This window comes from Somniosus microcephalus, chromosome 26 (assembly GCF_052327205.1).
Source record: "Somniosus microcephalus isolate GS21.2 chromosome 26, FLI_Smic_1.0, whole genome shotgun sequence".
Lineage (NCBI taxonomy): Eukaryota > Metazoa > Chordata > Chondrichthyes > Squaliformes > Somniosidae > Somniosus > Somniosus microcephalus.
The window spans coordinates 23148574-23170072 of NC_141012.1; the positions used below are offsets into that span (position 1 = coordinate 23148574).

The 21499-nt window shown below is 46.6% G+C and overlaps 1 protein-coding gene across 19 annotated transcripts in view; it reads right to left on the reverse strand.

Moving 5' to 3' along the window:
- The window catches only part of LOC147100348 (neural cell adhesion molecule 1-like), a 576064-nt gene that overhangs the window by 83477 nt on the left and 471088 nt on the right, over positions 1-21499 (reverse strand). For 8 of the 19 annotated variants that reach the window (XM_085967951.1, XM_085967957.1, XM_085967954.1 and 5 more), the window contains one exon: positions 3222-3263. The exons of the other annotated variants lie outside the window; for them this stretch is intronic. In XM_085967951.1, the coding sequence (XP_085824077.1) occupies positions 3222-3263 (42 nt within the window). The remainder of the gene's footprint in view (positions 1-3221; positions 3264-21499) is intronic. 19 annotated transcript variants of the gene reach the window in all.

Sequence of the window (21499 nt, forward strand, 5' to 3'; positions counted from 1 at the left end):
TTGAGTTATAAAACATTGCTGATGCTTGTTTTTATTTGCTCTGAAAACATTGGGCTGGATTTTGCGAGGGTGGGGTGTGGGTGGTGAGGTCAGCGGGCGCGATTGGTGGCAAGTCAGGTGGGAAAGTGTTTTTCTTCCCCAGCGGGTTGGGACCCCGCTGTAATCTCACTGCCATGCGCCTTTATCAAATGTTGGGTCCGTCAGCGCTGAGCAGACCAGACACGCAGTGGCGGGGGAGGCAATTAAAATTATTAGTGGCTTGTTTACAGCCACTTAATGATGGTTTTTTTCCCTGCGTTTTGAATGCGACAGGTCACCCACTGGTTTCCCGCTGTGCCTAAACCTTGTCTGTGATGCTGAGGCAGGAGGTCACTGGCCATTGAATCAGCTGATGTGCTGACAGCTTCAAATGTCAAGTCAAAGCTCCCAGCTGACTGAAAGATGTTCCCTTAACCACTAGCTTCTCTAAACTGCATTTCCACTACAGATTCAGGATGCTGCAAGTCTTTACACAAGTCTCCATCCAGTCTGACCTCATTACCTCTCCCATCATTGACAGATCATTTCTATCATCTCTACTTCACCTGCCATCTATTCCATCAGCATGGGTGCCCTTGGAACTCTCTCACCTTGGTCCTCAGAATCCCACCACAATCAGCTCCAACACCAGCATCACCAGGCACACCATCAGCACCACCAACCTTCTCTGCAATCAACTGATGCTGCACAGGACAGAGGGCATCAGCACCCGAACACATTGCTGCCCAGGAGGGATGGCCTCACCATGACCAGAATTACTTCACTTGACATTGTACACCCTGGCTGCCACATGATGCGCCAGGTTGACATCACCCCACACCAACACCATAAAGCATCCTTACAATGCCCAAGCCTTTCACACTCATCACTATTGCGGGGGGGGGGGGGGGGCTACCATTATGTCTCATCATTCACTGCAACTCACTAAGCCACTTCCAAAGGATCACACAAATCTGTCCAAGAACAAAAAGTGTTGAAAGTAAAGGTTTCAATGTTTGACACCACATTAATAGAAACTTTACATGAACTTTGGATAAAACACCCAAGTGCCTACCCTTGTGTGTTGTTAGTTGGTATGATTGCATTAGGATGGGGGTGAGTGTGAGGAGTGGCTAGTAAGATGGGGATATGATAATGTGGATAGAGAGGGATGGGTGGAGGTGCAACATAAGTTGGTGTGAGTAAGGATGTGCAAGAGTAGGGTAGGGAAGGGAAGGCAGAGTAATGGGGATGTGTTGAAAGGCACAAGAGGATAAGGTTGAGTATGGCTTTGCAGTAACGTTTCGTGATCTACTGAGATCATTTAAACGTTTGCGGCACTGCACCCAGGTCCTCCTTACCACATCCCTGCTCGTGCCCTCCTCTGTAATGTGTAACCAGACTGTGTTGATCTCCTAAGGAGGTCTTCTCCACCCATAGGAAGGGAAGAGGACCTCCCTGCGTGCTGCGACTCCCTCCATAAGAAAGGAGTCATGGGAGAGCTTGGGTGCAGCCCTGCACCTCTACAGCATTGAGGTGCTGCAAACACTGATGGCCAACTTTATTTTGACATTTATGCTATGGTCCCTTTAAGGAAACCAGCTGATGACGCGTCATCAAATGACGTCACCAGACCAGCTTCCTCTAATTGGCCGGGAAACGCGCTGGGCGGGCTTCACAAACCCAATCAAGGGAAATTTATTTTAGGCAGTGGGATAGAGCTGGCAGCGGGGCCGTGACCAGCCACCGACGTGACCCGCCACCGACGTCGCCCGCCACGGACCCACCGAGGTTCATAAAATCCAGCCCACTGAAACCTGCTAATTGCATGTCTATTTTATCACCTCTAAATTAAAGAGAATAACTTCTCCTATCACTCTGGTTATAGGAGGCTGATTTGAAATGATTTATGTTCAAATTATCCTATCTGAACATATGTAGTTCACATTAGATAGGTACATTATTTGAAACTAGTATGGCCGAGGTTAGGTAATGCTGATGTCAACAAGCGTACGCCACTTTAATACTGAAAACACAAATTTCCCTGCACAAATTAAATGATGAAAGCTGTTTTCTTTTAAAAAGGTCGTTTTTTCTGGGGCCTTATTGGAAAATGTTAAAATGAAGGGCATGCAAACCTAGGAAGTAATTATTTTATTTATTAACATCCCTCGCTACTAATGAAGTTCATAATCCTGATGAGGAAATCTAAACAACCAAGAAAATATTAACAGAATGGACCATTACTTTTGCTTGGGATCTTTTTCAAAAACTCCACTTTAACAGAAGTTGGCAATAACTGGGAACCTTAAACAAGAAGGTTGTAGATTGGCAGCTGCCTGTAAATTTTCAGCTTCAAGTCAGTTAAAAAAAAACAAAAAGCATTTATAATTTTAGTACAATTACTGCTCAAAATAATACGACTGCAGATCTAAGTGATTCATATGGTGTAGTTAATTTGTTTGAAATAAGTGATTCTAAAGAATATGCACAAAATTCAGAAATTTTACCTGTTGCATCTACACATTCATGTTCAATCCAAGTTTACATGCACCGACCAAAGATTACAGTGAAACTGGGCAACTATCCTATAGCAGAAGTACATGAATGCTAATTATTGACTAATTATTTCTGCTGGAAGGAATAGTAAAGAATGGATCTCTATGGCAACACAAATCAAGAGGAACAGAATAGTCCAAAGTAAGAACTCCTCTAAGATATTAAACTATTCTCAAATGAAAGAATGTTCAGTACGTATTATTTTAAATCAATTAAGCTGGTTAATAAACTATGCATACCTAAACTAGAAATGGTATGATTCGAAAGTAAAGCAGTGCGTGCAGATTAAACGCCATCCTCTTCATTAACACAGCACTCAGCTGAAACCAAAACCATGCCAACAGAGATTTTTCAGGCTTAGCCCTTCTAGATCAAAATGATACTTTTAATAGGGGAAAAATTTAATAACAGTCTAAGCATCAAATTCATGCTATCAAATTTCAAACCTCTTATTTCCTATTATGCAAAACAAAATCACTTTCTTAGCAGTCAAATAAATATAAGTTGCAGTGACTGGTTTTTACTGAACCTGACCTTTAACAGTACTTGGACACTACTGCCGTTGAGCGCTCTGTTGCAAACAGCTACTGAGGGGCAAATACCAGGGTTTGGAAAAACAAAGAGCTGCATGCAAGAATACTCACTAGCTGAATCAAGTGATGGAAAAGAAGATGGAGACAGAGTAGCTAGAGAAAGAAAAGGCAATGAGAAATGAATTAATGATATGATTTGAAAGCACAAATGGCACATGGAACCCTAATATGGGCAGTGGTGTACGTGATGGGCATCAGCAAGCAGCAGTATCAGCTGTAATTTAAAGCATGTGCTTCAATAAAATGCAGGTAACCGGCTGCAGATTTCTAAAGCAATTGGCAAATCAAGATGATGTATTGACGCGAGCAGCAAATCTAGGTCAAAAGTCAGCTGCACACTTAGAAATAATGTCTACATGAGCCATGCGATGAGTTGTATTATAGCAGAGTTAAGAGCACTTGGTTAACAAAAATATATACACAAATTATTATCCACAGATCAACAACTTTGCAGCTCAATAAACCCTTTAATCAATCGATTCAGGTTGGCAAATGTCAGAGACATTATTTGCTCATGAAGATGCTTGCAGAGAAATCCGCAGAAACTGGATCTTTATGTCAGAAAATCCAAACCAAAACTACCCCTACCATAGAGCTTTTTCACAAACTCTTAACTGTGAACCTACTGCCAGAACAGTAATGTTAATGCCAGCAAATGTTAAGTTCTTACTTGCATTTAGCCCCCTAAATTAAATACATTTATTTTGAATTTATCTTTGGGATGGATTTTCAGCCTTTTTTTTTTAATCTAAAAGAGATTCCTTGTACTAACTGCGATCTTAATTTCTTAAAATGAACTTCTGCCTGTAATTTCTAGGTCATTCCTGCAACTTATCTTGTGGGGGGAGATTTGCTTTGATAATTATGACATCGCTAAAGCATACAAAAAGAATGATTTTGCTCGAAACAGCAACCAGAGAAAAACCTTTCTTTTGATCAGGGGAAAAGCAAAAATATCATTTTTGAATAGGCTAGGTTTAGATCAACCAGTAATCGCGACATTCACTAGTGTTACATTCACCATTTATAAAACCTTATAATCAGCAACAAGGCAGCTCATCGAGAACTGCTTCCCCCCCCCCCCACCGTCGGGTGCACTGCTCGACTCTGAGCTAGCACAGTATCCGTATTGATTAAATATTTTATCTTTAATTATAATCAACACAATGTAATTTACTTCTCGGCTCTGCAGCTGAACAGATTTTCCACTCTATTTCAAAATGAAGCGTTTTTACAAGTAGATATGATGCAGATATATAAACACATCTAAATCATATTGCCCGAAGCCCAGTTTGTACGTTTGTTGAGCATGCAAATTACCAGCAATATTAATTTTACTTTTGTTTTCCGAACAAAACCCTGCAGCAAAAAAGAAAAATCTGTTTATTTGCTTCAAATTTAATTTGTTTTTATTGCAATTTCCCCATTCAATTAAAATACCAGATAGAATCAATTTGCATTCACATTTTGATTAGGCCATAATAACAATATTTCACTCACTGTCTTCTGCACAGGAAAATTACAAGATACATTCCCCAAACTTAGCTAGGTTTGTAATAATACCGTATAATGATTTCCAACACGTCAAACAACGCACTTAAATTAGGGATCAAAGTATGAAGTGGTTCCGATAATAGAACTTAACCAAACTTGGGGAAAGGTGAGAAACACCAGTATTTACAGGGCTTGAACTCGAGCTTATTGGGCTGGTAGTCAACAATTCAGTAGATACTGCGGGTCGTTTTAAGAGTCCATGCTGACAGCAGTGAGCCTCCCCATTTTGGAGATTCTGCCACCCCTTGCCCATGATATTCTGACCATTTCCAAGTCAGCGAACTGTGGGCAGTATGTGCCCAAGATTTCCTATTTGTGCTGTTTGGAGGCTAGGGCCGGAATTTTCAGAGGTAAGAACTGGTGGGTTGGAGGTGTGGGGGGGAAGTGAAAGTTGAAAAAACGTGAACCCCGACCCCAAGCCATCCACTCTCATCTATAACTCAGGAAGGACAGGGGGGGGGGGGTGCAGGCTGCCAACCCACTGCCAAGAGACGGGTTGGCAACTTACGTGTTATAATGAGGCCCGAAGCCGCTACTTTAAACTGCAGGCGGCCGGGGATCCCGGGGCTCGGGATTCGCGGTGGCTGCAATGAGACGGACTCAGCCTCGGGGAGCAATCCTTGTGGGCCGGGAGGAGCAGGAGTTCTTCCTCCCGGCCCCGCAAGCTCCCCCACCAGCAGCCTGGCTCTCCCCAGGGTCGGGGTTTGGACCCCCTGGGATCGAACACCCCCCCACCCAGGGATCGTGACTCGGCCCCGGGGATTGGACACCACCCCCCCAACCATCCTGGGGCCAGCACTTAGTTTGTCTTGCGGCCTCCTTGTCCGTGTTACCTGCAGCCTGTCAATCATTAATCCATGATAATCATATATTCTGTTTTCTTTCTTTATGATAATTGCAAACTAGAATAACTCCAATAACCATGTTGGTCAAAAAGAAAATCTAGATAATAAACTTAGTGTAAATATTTTTTAAACTGGTTGAAGAAAGCTCAAGTTCCAGTAAATAGATTTCGCTAAATAATTGATGCATTATAAATACTTTTTGAACTAATTATCCCACCATCGGTAAATTGTACTGTGACATCCCTACTTGACACACTGGTCCCAAATTTCCTTGGGACCCGAGGCCAATTCTGAGGTAAAGGGAGGACTGGCTGAGGTGAAAAATTAGGTGGAAGCCAGAAATACCAGGTTTCTGCCCGAATCAAGCGTCCAATATTGAAATGAGGCCTGTGCTAGTTTCAGGCGGCTGCCAGGGTTCACCCAAAAATAAGGCCCCAACCAATTTAAAGAAAATAATCTATTAAGCTGCCATTGGCTTACAGTGACCGTTTAGTAAAAGAATTCTCTAACTTTATACGAAAGATAATTTGCCTTTTATGATTACCTGAGGACATGAACACAGTACAAGAACTCTTGGTGGCAATAAAATGCCATTTGGCCTAACAAGCCTGCCCTGTTCAATTGATAAACCCAACTACCTGTTTCTTGCCTGGAAAAATGGGCAGCCAGCTACTGAAAAACAGTCAGCTGCTTAAATATACAAATCGAGGTCCTGCAGCAATTGTAGAATCCCGATTAAATTTTGAGTTACAACTGGGCGCAACTTGTGTGGTGCATGCTCTGCCCATTTATACCAAGTGCTGAGCAAGTCTAACCAGTTGCCCTTAAGGGGACGGCTGCAGGCCGCTCAAAAAACGGCCCAGGAAGCTTTCCATTTTTTTTTTTATCGTGGGCCCAGGATGAGCAGGGATGCTATTCCTAGGCCTTCTAAAAAAAAACTCCAGCCCAATCAAGGCCCCCTTCCCTCCCCCCCTCAGGATTACCTCTCCACCACAACCTTGATCTGCTGGCCGCCTCGGCATGGGTGATTCCCCCTCCTTCCAGAACCGGTGAGCTGCAGTGGGACACCAGCAGCACGCTGGCAGCATGTTAATGAGTCTCGGCCCTCAAAATGGCTGGGGCCTCATGCCAGCATGATACTACGGTACCAGCAGACAGCAGTTCCAATACAGCTTTTCTCATTAGTACCAACTATTGCAAAATTAGCCATGTATGCAAAGTTTCTTTATCACAATTAATTCCAGTCTTTACTGACACAGCAAACATCAAGAACCGTCCCGGAAAATGAGAATCAATTATTCAACCACACGATTGTAAGTGGAAGAGGTATTACATGGAGAAGAAATTAAGACAGCCATTAAATATGAAACATTATATGAAGCAGAAGCAATTAAATGAAATAACGGCAGACATCTGCTGCATGATTCCATCTGCTTTTCAACTGTTATCAGTTGCAAGTGAATAGATACATTCTGCTGCGATTGCAGAAGTTCCGCTCAAAATCTAGGATGAGTGGCGTTCGATTGGTATCATCTTGTTTGGATTGAAGACTGACAGAACTATTTTTCCATTTCATTGCATTGATATCCGCACTACAGGCTATTGATACAATGAATGCAATTGTGCATTTTCCCCATTTGTACATATGTAAATAGGAAACACAATAATTGCTCCCAAGCAGTGAGTTTCAAGGCTGTAATTTAAGTGAAGAGTTTCAATATTTTGTGGTGGCAAGGATGGCGAACTGTCAACATTTGCGGTCATTACCCCTCCGAAACTGACCGCAACTTCAGGATTTAGCGCTTGCGCAGCTAAACGTGGAAATCCTGAAGTTGAGGTCAGTCATTCCCTGCTCTGCCACAGCCTGCGCTGTGGAACTCCCCATAGCCGACAATCAGTGAAATCAGTTGAACTGACGAAAAATTAAGCTTTTCCGATCTAATATCGCTGTTAAACACCCCATAAAAAGTTAAGCCTTGTTAGAATAGGTGTAACTGCTGTTTTAACGGCATAATGATTGCTGGTCCCGAAAACCTAATTTTGTATTTGTGGAATGTCAAATTTCTCTATTATGATAAAAAATTACTAGATTTCTAAAATAATTTTTAAAAATTTAAGTTTGTTTGTGATATTTCAGCTTTTACCTTAACCCCATGTGTATGGCCCAATCTTTATTTTGCTCTCTAAAATTTTTAAAAAGTGAATTGATAAACAGTGCTTTTTATTTCCTGGTTTGCTGTCTGTGAGAATTCTTCAATGTGATTGGCTGTTTAGAAAGCTTGATAACAGCACTGCTGCTCTGTGCTACAATCAATGTAACATTGAGAAAGGTAAAGTTATCGCCACCGAGATCGCGAGATATTTGTGGGCTGCGGCAGTCGCCGTCGCTTCGCCGCTGACCACAAATTCTAGGCCAATGTTATTATAACCAACAGAGGAATAGCAGCAGAGATTTCATCATATACCATTTTTCCGCTCAGGTATTTGCTTTACGTTATCTATAGCTATATGCATATATTTTAACAGCTTTTGTGTCTTTGTCACTATGTAGAAATTCTTCACAATTGGTTATGCTCAATATTGAATATTCTTGTTTCTAACTGGATTTCAATCACACTGCTTGGCTTATAAGCCATTTATAAAACCCATGTGCTCCTTATTTATCTTCTGAAACTGGCAGTGTGTTTCCACGATAAATGTTGTGATGCTACCCAAACTTCTGTGGCACCCACTTGAGATGCTGTGCCCCAGACGCTGGAGGTGCAAACTGCAGCTGTCTACAGAGGTAGAGGCAGCAAAATAACATGGCCACTGCTAAGCTGAGTGGCTAAGGCCCTCCTCATACAGGAAGCAAAGCTGTTTCACCACCTCACTACCAATCTACAGAACTTGCCCAGCTATTTTGAATCTGTTACAGGCTGTTTTCAGCTTTTCATGGTAGAGAAATACTTTTTTGGGAGAAGAGAGTTGAAAATGCCTTGGGAACAAAGATCATTCATATTCCTGCACCAGTGGGAAATCAGGTTCTGTATGTAATACTTAGAGCTTTCCAATGACGTTTGTCCCCATTCCCAGTATCTGAATATAGTTGTATCCATCAGGTCTATTATTTTGCTATCTGTTGTGGATGATTTGTGACTTGTACTTGAACATCTTCTACGCAGATATCAATTTAATTTCCCTCTATCAATAACATCGCAGCAGGGGCACAAAGAGCAGGTTCTCTGTTTTACTCCCTAGAGACTTAATCACTCATTCAGGTTACCACTGCTACTTTGAACTATGCAGTCATTAGAGCAGCATTTACTGAAAGCTGGTTTCTAGAACAAATAAATTAGCAACTAATTGACAGATAGATCAGACTGCACAACTTTTACATATCAAGCTAGATACTGTGGCAGGCTGCAGATGCAAACATTAAAAAACAAATTGCCTATAAAAGTTTCTTGCAAGATGCATATAAAGTTGGTACATTTAGTAAGTGATCTGAAAATTTGTGGAAAGTGGAAATGGTTTTTACTTTGACATTAAAGAAGCCTGATTACCACATCAGAAGAAATATCATCACATTAGTTAATGCATGATCAGTTGTGCATTACAGGAAATAACTGTGGGGAGGGTTCTGAGCAGTTATGGCCTACAAAGAAGTCATCATGATTAAAGTGATCTGTCAAATGGTTCCTAAGAACCAGTCAATCAAATTCTGCACCTCCAGCAGTTAACTGAATTATGCTAAAATGCAGTGGTTTGAAAACTTCCACACTATAGCATTTAATATAATAGTCTAGAAATGACTGTTGGTGATATTAGCGGATAAATGCTTTAAACATGCATATAACATTTATCGGTCTGCTATTTTAATGCAGGCGCTAATCAAAGAATGAAATTTGACCCTGCTGTGTGGAGGACCTGATCACCGCCTCACCGTGCCTCCCCCACCCTGCTCCGAGGATAAAACTATAAAACCAGTCACCATAACCCCTTCAGCCCCTTCCTGTAAAGAAATGAGAGTCTGGAACAAGGTCTGATCCCATGTGGAGATGGAATTCTGTGCTTGGGGGAGGGCAGGAGGACATTGTGACAGAGTTTCCCAACCTCCTTCTCCAATTTGTTCACCCTATTCCGATCCTGCATTCCCCCGCGCCCCCCCCCCACCTTCCCCGTCTCCCTCCCCTCTTCTCTCTCTCTCCCACCATCACCTTCCCCCTCTCAATTGTCGCGCAAACCACTGCACTTCCCCCTGCCTCAGTCCAATTATCCCCGGTCCTGTAATCCTGTAATCCTGTACATGATCTTGTCTCCCAATGCCAAGGGAGATCAACTGGTTTATACAAGATTTTGAGAACACTCATCAGGATTCGGATCCCACACTTTATTTAAAGCACCAATAACTGAACAATATTTTTCAAAAAACTACGCAGCGTAAAAAAGCAAAAATGATTTCCTGCTGTTTTTTCTGACCTTGAGATAAGGTGGAAAAGAGTCAAGCAGCTGCCAATCTAGAGAAGCTTTCAACGTCAATAATTAGTAACTATAGGACCTCTTTAGCTCACTTCCCCACAGGGAGTTCCTACACAGTAGCTATAAAAGGATAGCCCAAGTTAGCAACTAAACATTACGATCATTCTGCAGACCCCCCCCTGAGAACAATGGAAACCAGACAGCAGACGTGGGTAAACTCAATGGCTAGATTCACATTACAGTTCCAACAGTACAATCACTGGTAAACAACTCCACTGATTCTGCTTTCCCTCTGTATTTCTAGGTACTGTCCTAAGCTTCGGTGCTGGGGATGTTGACCTGAGCGAGATCACTGACGTTGGTGCGCCTATCCTGCCAATGGATTTGCAGGATCTTGCGGAGACAGCGTTGGTGATAGCTCTCCAGTGCTTTGAGGTGCCTGCTGTACATGGTCCATGTCTCTGAAGCATACAGGTGGGTGGGTATCACTACTGCTCTGTAGACCATGAGCTTGGTGCCTGGTTTAAGGTCCTGGTCTTCAAACACTCTCTTCCTTAGGCGACCGAAGGCTGCACTGGCACACTGAAAGCAGTGTTGAACTTCGTCATCGGCGTCTGCCCTTGTTGACAGTAGGCTCCCGAGGTATGGAAAGTGGTCCACGTTGTCCAAGGCCTCGTCGTGGATTATGATAATCGGGGGGGCAGTACTTTGTGGCGGGGGCAGGTTGGTAGAGGACCTTTGTCTTACGGATGGTTAGTGTAAGGCCCATGCTCTTGTATGCTTCGGTGAAGGTGTTGACGATGGTTTGGAGTTCGACCTCCGAGTGAGCGCAGACGCAAGCGTCATCTGCATATTGTAATTCGACGACAGAGGATGGGACGACCGTGGATCTGGACTGGAGGCGAAGGAGATTGAACAGTTTCCCATTTGTTCCATGCTCGATCAGCTCCGATGGACGGGTCATATCGTCCGAATGCCCGATAAGAGACTCCCAAAACAAGCACTCTACTCGGAGTTCCGACACGGCAAGAGAGCCCCAGGTGGGCAGAGGAAACGCTTCAAGGACACCCTCAAAGCCTCCTTGAAAAAAACGCAACATCCCCACCAACACCTGGAAATCCCTGGCCCAAGACTGCACAAAGTGGAGGAGAAGCATCCGGGAAGGCACTGAACACCTCGAGTCTCTTCGCCAAGAGCAAGCGGAAGCCAAGCGCAAGCAGCGCACGTCAACCCAAGCACCCCACCCACCCGCCCCTTCAACCACCGTCTGCCCCACCTGTGACAGAGACTGTAGGTCCCGCATTGGACTCATCAGTCACCCGAGAACTCATTTTTAGTGTGGCAGCAAGTCATCCTCGGTTCCGAGGGACTGCCTAAGAGGGAGACTGTCCTAACCTTGCTGGTGCTTTTGCTGCCCGGTGGTTCAAATGGTATTCTGCTCTTTGTATCTTATTCAAATGTAATGGAGATTAAACGGAAGAAAACATTCAATTAAAGCCCTTCAATTGTTTCCGTTTTTTTCTTGGCTTCTTATTATTCAAAAGTCGATTGGCATTCCGTGGTGACAATAGGCAGGTTAAACTTAATAGGACAAGGATCAGCATTCAGATTAAAAGGAACGTAACTTATCCTACCACTGGACATGAAGCTCGTGAAGCCTATTGAACCAAAACACAGCTTGTGCTCATTTTCAGCTAAAGCTTCCTCCCCAACACCATCAGCATCAGACACACTGCAAACTGCTGAAAATGATATATTTAATTGCCATCCTGGTGTTTACCAATGTAAATAAGGATGTTGATTGAGAATGAAATGAACCAGACACCACATAATTTTTTATCAAACATAAATCATGGTCTCTGTTGTCCAAGGTGTTTATAATGTAATGAGATAGTAAATTATGCTTCAGTAAAAGCTAAGAAATATTCACAACAGACCCATCTTTGAAACATAACTCATTTACACTGACAGATAAGTGGACATTAGTGCCAATAATAGCATTTAACTATTCTGACACTGGCAGGACATATGAATTGATACAGTTTCATGGTTATTTCAAATGCACATTTTAATGGCTTCTGCGGCAGCATGGACCTGCCTCAAAATATTTAGGACTTGATCGGCGTGTTCCAGCTTTCATCACAGTTCTATAAACACAAAACCATTTACAAAATGCCATTTGATAGTTTACTCGTCTGACACAAATGTGGGCCTTCAGAAAATAAAAACTAGACCTGGATGTGTGTGTGATCTCCATGTTAATTGCCCAGTTCTGGAATGGTTTCACTTCAACATTTAGCAGATAAAGCATTTACTGTTCACCATATAGTCTGAGTGGGCAGAATAAGACCACCAGGATTTTGCAAGTTACAAGGAAAAGTATTAAAAAAAGAATTATTTACATCCAGTTCACATTTCATGCCTGGGTCAGACATACCTCCCTCTTTATCATTGCTCTGGTGATAGAAATGCCTGAAAACCACGAGCAAGAAGTTAAAAATCTCTAAAAATATGGGCTGATCCTTCAGCAGTACGAAATACTGCACCTGCAGTAGTTAGCTTAATTGTTTACCAACAGCAGTCAGCCCATTCCACTCACCGCAATGAACATCAAGGCCAAAAGGTTTTGAACAATGTCCATGTGCAAGTCTAAATTCTACCACCGTAAGCACGTATATCCCTATTAAACTTTTGATCCTTTCTTTTCATAGCAAAGTTATTGCACATAATGGCCCGGTTTTGCATTAATAATAACGATGACCGCTGACCGTTATTACAGAGTAAATCAGACAGCAACTTCCGGAGTACACACATGCACAGTTAAAATTCAGAAGTTGCAGTCCAAGTTACCCTGCTTCGCCACAGGCTGCGCCAATGGACTCAAAACATAGAAACATAGGGCTAGAAATTCAGTAAGGCCCCGCCAGCTTTGCGCCCAGTTACCGCCCAAAGAGGGCTTCTGCGCCAATAGAGGAGTTTGCGCTGATATTCAGCGCAGCGGTAATGGCGGCGGTAGCCGGTAGCGCTGCGCCGGCACCGATGACATCATCGGTGTGCGCAGTGCCCCGGTTCCGCCCCGACCCCCATATTTAGTTGCGGCCGCCTCTTCCGCAGCGGCCGCAAACAACGTTCTGCAACCGTGGCCGTCCTGCAGCCTTAGTGGCGCTAGTTAAGGCGGAGGTGCGGCCGGCCGCTTTTTCGGCGGCCGCCTGCCCGCACCTCCTTCCCCGGCCTCCTCCACCCCCCCCCCGCGGCATTGCCGGCTGCTTTCCGCGAGCCCGGCACTTCTCCGTGGTGCCGGGCTCATTTGCCGGCACTATCAAGCGGCGATCTCCCCGTTGCAGGCACCTCCCCCTTAAGAGAAGGAGGAGGCCTGCAGTACCGCAGCCTGCCGCTCCGCAGCGGGTGGCGCAGCGGCACCTACAGTGCTGAAATTCAGTTTCAGCGCCCCAAGCGGGGGCGGGCACACCCTGGAATAGCGCCCGGTTCCGACTTGGGGCGCAAAAACTGAATTTCTGACGGTCGCAACTGGCTCCGCGCGCAGCGCTAACTTTTGGGTGCAAGCGAGCTGGTGGGGCCTTACTGAATTTCTAGGCCATAGAAACTAGGAGCAGGAGTAGGCCATTCGGCCCTTCGAGCCTGCTCCGCCATTCAACGAGATCATGGCTGATCATCCAAACCCTAGCACCCGGTCCCTACACCGACAGCCATCCCACCCAAGCCCTATCCCCGTAACCCCGTAACCCCACATATTTAATCCCCCCTAACACTGAGGGCCAATTTTTATCATGGCCAATCAACCTAACCCGCACATCTTTGGGTCCATTCACAATGGACTCGGCATTGAAAGACATGCAACGGCATGAAGTTGGGGTACTTACCCACTAGACATGCCAGAAAAGTTAGGGCTGGTGCATTCGGGAGTACATGAATTTTTAATGGTGTGATAAGTGAGAATTACTGCCAAACAACCTCTCTGGTTCAGAAATTTAACTTTTACAAATGTGGAGTTTCAACTCCGTTCCAACAGCCATGTGAAATTTACAAATTTGAAAGGTTTGATGAGTCCTGAACAGAAGGATTCAAACTAAAGAGAATGTCAGTGTTTGACAACTTTACAGAGCTGTAAAACGCTGACATTTCTTCTTTCAAGAAGTCTTGACAGATAGCACGTCTGAAGTTGACGTGATCTGTCAGTGACTTTCTCCCTAATTGGCCTGCTGAGCCCGCAGGGTGGGCTTAACAAGCTCAATCAGGGGAAAATCCCTCTGGTTGGTCAGGCGAGGATGGAGGCGGGTCATTGACACGACAAGCAGCTGTCCTGCCTCCATTCACAAAATCCAGCCCTGCGTGTCTCATTGTGGATTCTTCAATCTGATTAGTTGAAGAGCCTCACTATTTCTTGCTCACAGACATCACAGATCCCCTGTAGAGGGCGCCAGGCTCGATCAGATGCTGGATCAGAGGAAGTCTGCTCAAAAGCCCATGAAAGCTTTGCGGGCAGCTGTTAGTGAGTTCAACGGCGCACGCATTTCCTTCGGCACTGACTGCAAAATCTGGGCCAATGGCCCAGTAATTCGGGTCCCAACGCGTGAGTACGGACGGGGTACTCACGCGTGGGCCCGATGGAAGTGCCGGTTTTCAGCATGCACAGCGCATGCGCGGAAAACCGGCATTTCCTTTCCTCTGAACCAAGGGGTTCAGAGGTCGAACGCGTGCGCACAGGAGTCTGCGCATGCGCGCTGAAATTCCTTTTTTTTAAAGCTTTGCCCGTGCGTGAAGGCCTCCGGTTTTTACGCATGAAAAAAGCAGACGTAAGGACTTAGTTTTAAAAGGTAAGTGGTCTATTAATTAAAGTTAGAATTTTTTTTCCACAGGTTTATTATTTTTAAAGAATTTACAGTAAGGTAAGTGTATTTTTAGACCCGATTTGTTAAAAAATTATTTTTTCAAAAATTTGAATAATTGTTTAAAATAGTTTTTTACAGTTATTAATAGTTCATTTAATTAGTGGGATTTTTTAAAACTTTTATTTGAAGTTTAAGTACTGTTTTGGGCGCCCGGAGTTTTCATGAGTTTGACAGTTCTTACTATCAAACTCATGAATGAACTTTTGCAATCTCCGATTGGTTGCCCAGTGCTCACGTGATCCCAGCCAGCTCATCGAACTAACTACGCTGCTGGATCACGCAAGCACAGCGCGCCAGGAGCTGAACCAGGCCACTGACAGGAAATCCACGCAGGGCCAGGCTTCAACTGTCGGCGCGCTATGTAAGTGTAGGTCGGGGGCTTGCACCCGCGGGAAGCCCCCGACACCAATTTCTGGGCCATTATCTTTTACCTAGTAGGGTACACACAGAACCTTTATCTCTCTCGTGTAGGCCTCCATTATTAACTCTCCTTGATCGGTCATACAATAGGAGATAAGTCTTCAGGATACAAGACACATGGGTGCTAGTTTTTTTTTCTACAATAGTAACGCTTGTCGGCCTTGCTGAAAACTGACATTCACCTCATTTTAGATTATAAACTCATGGTGTGACTTAAAATTCACCTACTGGAAGAGTGCAAAGTTACTGCAGACATTCTATGCCAATTACCTATTGTCATTCGAGGATGATGATTATGCCCCAGAAGAATAAATAACTCGACTAGATATGTATCTTCTGCCTCTATAAGTCTAAAAAAGTCATCAGCTAGTCCACACTTATTGATTTCCATTTTATGTCGGGTCTTTATAACAGCTCATAAGTGTGACATAGTGTGGGCTGGGGCATCAAGGAAATGAAGGGATAGAGCGGAAGTTACTGAGTCAGATTTGATGAGGGTTGGCTGTGATTTTCCATAGGAGCAGGAGGAGGCCATTTAGCCCCTCGAGCCTGTCCCGCCATTCAATGAGATCAGGGCTGATCTGTGACCTAACTCCATATACCTTCCACCTTTTAGAGTGTAAGCCTGCTGATCGTAAAAGAAAAATAATGACAATAGCCAGTCTGAATGTTGTGCTGCTTTCTCCTTTATAGAGAACCATCAATTAACTAGTTACTTATAACAAGACATTTCCCTCTAATTACTTTTAGGATGCATTAGTTATGTTTTTCATGTGTTTGCAAAGTTTCTGACACGTGCACAAATTCAGTAAAAAGTGATCCATGATGAGGGATGAGTTCAAAGCCTAATTAAAGACAATCATCATTTCCCTGAGGTAGCTACACAAGCAAGGTCATGCTAATTCATTGCAAGGTTAAGTGTCTACCTTCAGAATCCCCATCAATATCTGTTTCTGTGCTGGTCTAGTTACAAACATGCATGTTAAGTGAAAGCAGATCCAAATTATTCTCCCACATACTGATGACTCAGATACTCCATCTTCTTAATGTTCAGTTATACTACAGCAACTCCCACTGCTCTCAGAACAACATTAAATAAATCAAATATATTAAAACCAGTTTGCTGTGTGCATAAATATTAACCTAAAATGCAATGTCTGCACTTGGTATCTATGCAGATCCCTCTATGCTAACCCATGGGCAAAGCAGAGTGCTGCAGTCACTTGACAAAGAAACTATTCTTTTGGTTGCTGCATCCAAGTTATTATATAGTTTATCGATGCGCTTCATTGCATTCAAGCTTTTTACATTTGTGTGTCTGGCTAGGCCATGTACTTACACAAAATGAGTTCCTTATAAAGACTATGGGGGTCATTTTAAAATAACCTGCTCAGTGGGAAACCAAGATGATCAGATTGCCCACCCATTTTACTTTCCATGGACTTCGATGTTAAAGTTAGGTTCGGGTTAGGTTAAAATTGCCCCCTAGTATTTCACTGCTACCCTACATGGTCAACATCATTACTATTCAAAATTGATAGTATGAAATAGTCATCATTGTTCAATGCAAACCCTAAATGGGAGCAAACTACATTAGTAGAAAATCCATAGTTACAACTTGAGCTTTGGTTTGTAAAAAAAAATTAAATGGGTAGGTTTAACAGTTGCCAAATGTATAAATTAGGACACTGGCACATCACCGCAGAAGAAACAAGGGCCTAGAAATTCAGTATAGCCACTTTTGGGGCGGAAAAGTCGGGCGGCCAAGTCGGGCGGCCGCTAAAGTTTGCGCCCGGCGCAAAGTCGAGGCCACTTCGCCGATATTCAGTAGCTTCGCCCTAAGAGTTTGCTCGAGCGCTAAAACTGGCGTTACACAACTATCTTTAGGCGCAAAGCCGGCGGTGCTGAGCTAAACCGCCGAGGCCGGGCGCAGCGCAGGTGCGGTCATTTCTTGATTGACAGCAGACACCCTGGCGCCAGCCAGCTCTTAAAGGGGGAAGGGTCGAGTTCGTCTGCTGCCACGCCCTGGACACTGCAGCCCTCCAGCTAGGCCTAAACACTGCTGCTGAACCGAAATAGCGCCGGGAAAGATGCAGAAGGCCCGTGAACGAGCGTAGCACTTCACTGGCCATAATTTGAGGGTGCTGGTTAGGGCTTTGGAGAGGAGACGCAAACTCTTGTTCCCGGACAGTGGCAAGAAGCCTGCCACCAGCGTCTAGGAAAGCCTGGAGGGAGGTCGCCCACAGGGTCACATCCAACAGCGAGGTCCCCAGGAACGCTGTCCAATGCCGGAAAAAGTTCAATGACCTCACAAGGATTGTCAGGGTGGGTCCCCTTTCCAGTGTCCTCCTCATCCTTGCATGTGCACCTCACATTATGGGCAAAGGGACCTAAAAGCCCTAATGGCCAGCCCTCATCCAGCAGCTATGGGACTGGCATGAACATCAATTGCACATTCAGCACTTTACACACTGGCCAAGCTATTCAACCATGGGAGGCAGTGCACACAAGATCAGGGCACCACACTGGCCAAGCTATTCGACCATGGGAGGCAGTGCACACAAGATCAGGGCACCACACTGTACTTAGAGGCCGTCCTTTCTCTTGCAGGCCAAGCTGGCACACAATCAGAAGAGCCGGACTGTGACCAGGGGAGGCCGTCCCCAGATCCAGCAGCTCGGTGACCTGGAAGAGCGCGTGGGTAGCCTCATGGGTGCCCGGGTGATTGGCCCCATTGCATCTGGAGATGCCGACCCTGTTCTGGGCACCAATGGTAAGGACATCACCTTTTGGACCTCTCGTCACACTTGCGCTTCAGATCTACATCCTTTGCCACTGTCCGACCAATGCGTTGAATGCCACCACTCATGCCTCCCTCGCTGACGCCCTCTCCTCACTCTAAAGCTACTCTTGTGCCTTCCTGCTTTCAGATGGTGAGGAGGAGGTCCCTGAAGCTGCCAGTGACAGCCCCTCAGAAGAGGAGGAGGAGGAGGAGGAAGAGGAAGAGGAAGGCGGCCCATCAGGGGAACCCTCAGCCGCGCCAGGGGATGCCAATGGAGGGGACACGTCTTCCCTGGAGGAGAGCCAGAGGGAAGTGTCGGAGGGGAGTGTAGCTCCTGTGCCCAGTGGCGTGCAGCAACGCGGGAAGGGTCGGGCAGCTCGGCGGCCTTCTCCCCAGAGGGAGAGTCCGGCCTCCAGTCCGGAGACGGTCCTGCGCCTCCTCGATCAAATGTCCGTGGACTCGGATCGCCGGCACACCGAGTTCATGGGGGTTGTGGCACGGTTGCCTGAGGCCATCGAGTCCCTGGCTCATAGTGTGGCCGATTTCGGCGCCTCACAGGCCAGGAGTTTCGAGCAATTCGAAGCAGCACACGCCGCGAGTCGGGCCGAATTCGGGGCAGCACAGTCCGCGAGTCGGGCCGAATTCGGGGCAGCACAGGCAGCGAGTTGGGCGGAATTCGGGGCAGCTCATGCAGCGAGTGGCCAGGTGATCAGTGGTGCCGTGCAGTCACTGGCTGGTCTGATGCGGGCACAGACCAGGGCAGTACGGGCACTCACTGCTGCCACACTCGCTGTGTCAGCCAGGCATCGCCAGGGCACCTGCCGCGCTGCAGCAGCACAGCGGTCTGTCCTTCAGCAGATTGCTGCGCATGCTGCAGTGCTGGCCCGGGCGAGTGCCAGTGTCTCAGGTGAGCAGCGAGCGCCTGCCATCAGCCAGCTTGCCCCCATTCCTGCAGCCACCACTGCCACTCCCCCAGTGGAGCTGCGACGAGCTGCTGGAGAGACTGCTGCTGCCCAGCCACAGCTGCAGCAGTCACCAGCCGGCCCCTCGAGGGCCAGAGCTCGTCTAGGCCGACCCCCAAGGGCATCTGCCGTCATGCCATGTGCCCCTCAGGAGCCTTCCCCCAGCCTTGCAGCAGCCACTGGGCACACTTCGAGGAGGAGCAGCAGGGCGGCCAGGGGCCGCAAAAGGCTGGACAAGGAATCGCCCTCGCGGGCCACAAAGTAGAGGGTGTGGGCAAATGTGTTTTTATATGGGGATGGTTGTTTTGTTTATGGGGATGGTTGTTTTTGTAAGGCCGAGGATGAAGGCCATTTTTGTGGAAATGTTTTGTTATTCCTCCCCAGGTTGTGGGAGTGAGTCATGTGTGTGACTGTTTTTTGGGGGTGTTGTCTGTTTTTGGGTTTCATGTGGGAAGGGCCCTGAGTTTGTTCAATAAAGCATTTTATTTATTCAGCTTGTCCATGTTTGATGTTTGAAGTGGTTGTTGCCTTAACCGGCTGAGGGCTTGCGGAGCGGCTGCATTCAGGTCCCTTCATTGCCACAAGCCATTCCCTGACAGGGGGCCTAGAAGTGACGTTCAATAAGCCGCTGACGGGCGGCCCTTGGACCTTGTGCCTCCCTCCTGGGCTGGTACTCCTCCTCCTCCTCCTCCTCCTCCTCATGCTCCTCCTCCTGAGATGGTGCTCCAGCGTGAGGTGGCAGTGCCTGAGTCCTGCGGATAGCCAGGTTGTGCAGCATGCAGCAAACGACCACGACCTGGGAGACTCTCTCCGGCGAATACTGCAGAGATCCGCTGGAATGATCCAGGCAGCGGAACCGTTGCTTGAGGACGCCAATCGTTTGTTCTATGATGTTCCTAGTGGCTTGATGGCTTTCGTTGTATGCCTCCTCAGCAGGGGTCCTGGGCGCGCGGAGCGGGGTCATGAGCCAGGTACACAAAGGATAGCCTTTGTCCCCGATAAGCCATCCTCTTGGGGGAGGCTGTGCCTGGAACATGTCAGCCACAGTAGTCTGTCGCAGGATAAATGCATCGTGGCTGCTGCCTGGAAAGCGGGCATTGACAGCTAGGATGCGCTGCCTGTGGTCACACACCAGCTGTACATTGAGGGAATGGTAGCCCTTCCGGTTGCGGTAATCCTCGGCATTGTCGATAGGTGCCCGCAAAGCCACATGCGTGCAGTCAATGGCGCCCTGCACCATGGGGAAGCCCGCTATTCTTGCAAATCCCACTGCACGCTGCTGCTGCTTCTCCAGGGTCATGGGGAAGGAGATGAATTGGTGTCTCCTTCTGAAAAGGGCATTGGTCACCTGGCGGATGCAGCACTGCACGGCAAACTGGGATATGTTAGCAATGTCCCCAGCAGCGGCTTGGAAGGAGCCGCTTGCATAGAAGTTCAGAGCCACCGTGACCTTCACTTCCACCGACAGAGACGTCCTGCACCTTAGCTGTGGACGCAGATCTCTGTGAAGTAGCTGGCAGATCTCTGCAACCACCTCCCTTCTGAAGCGCAGCCTCCTAACACACTGCGCGGCAGGCATGGTGAGATAGGACACCTGCTGGCGGTATTCCGAGTGGGTAAGGCCTACGTTGCCGACGCCTGTTGCCCCCTCTGCGTCTAGCCAGGGCTGCCCCTCTCACACAGTGTCTGCAAGCCCTTCGCACATAATGCTGAAACCGAGGGTTGGCACCCCATGCAGCCCCCATAATATACTGGCAAACAATGACCTCACAATGAAGGCGAATTGCCAAGCTCTGGCCTGAAGCCAAAAATACCTCTCCTATGTTGGGCCAAAGCAGTAAGCTCTCTTCCTTGGTCTCTGTCCATAAATCCGTTGCACAAGAGTGATTGCTGCAAAATGGCTGGCCTTTATAGTTCAGGGTAAGTGCCCTTTAATTTGCGCTCCCCGCGGCCCGCATGGCCTCTGCTGCGTTCCATTTCACAGTTCTTAGGACCGCCATGCCCACATTGGGCGGGCGCGACTGAAGTTCCGGATTGGGGCGCACAAAGGGCGTTGCACGAGGAAATGACGTCATAATCTGCGCGCGCAGCTGAGCGCGCGCAAACACTTTGCGCCGGCGCAAAATGTCTACTGAAGTTGGGCGTAGGCGCAGATCTCGCTGCGCCCGGCCGCTAAGTGCCTAGCGCTCGAGATCTACTCCTCCTAAGGCGCTAACGGCTGGCGCACGCAACTGAATTTCTAGGCCAAGGTCTTCGCTTTCCAAGAATATAGCCAATTCAAGAAATCGGACATTCGCAGCCACAACTAGATTTGGTGTCACGGGGGCTAAATTTCCACAGGGGTTCTCCCCCTTGTCCGCTGTGACATCGAAGTTAAGGTGGATGAGTGGGGGTT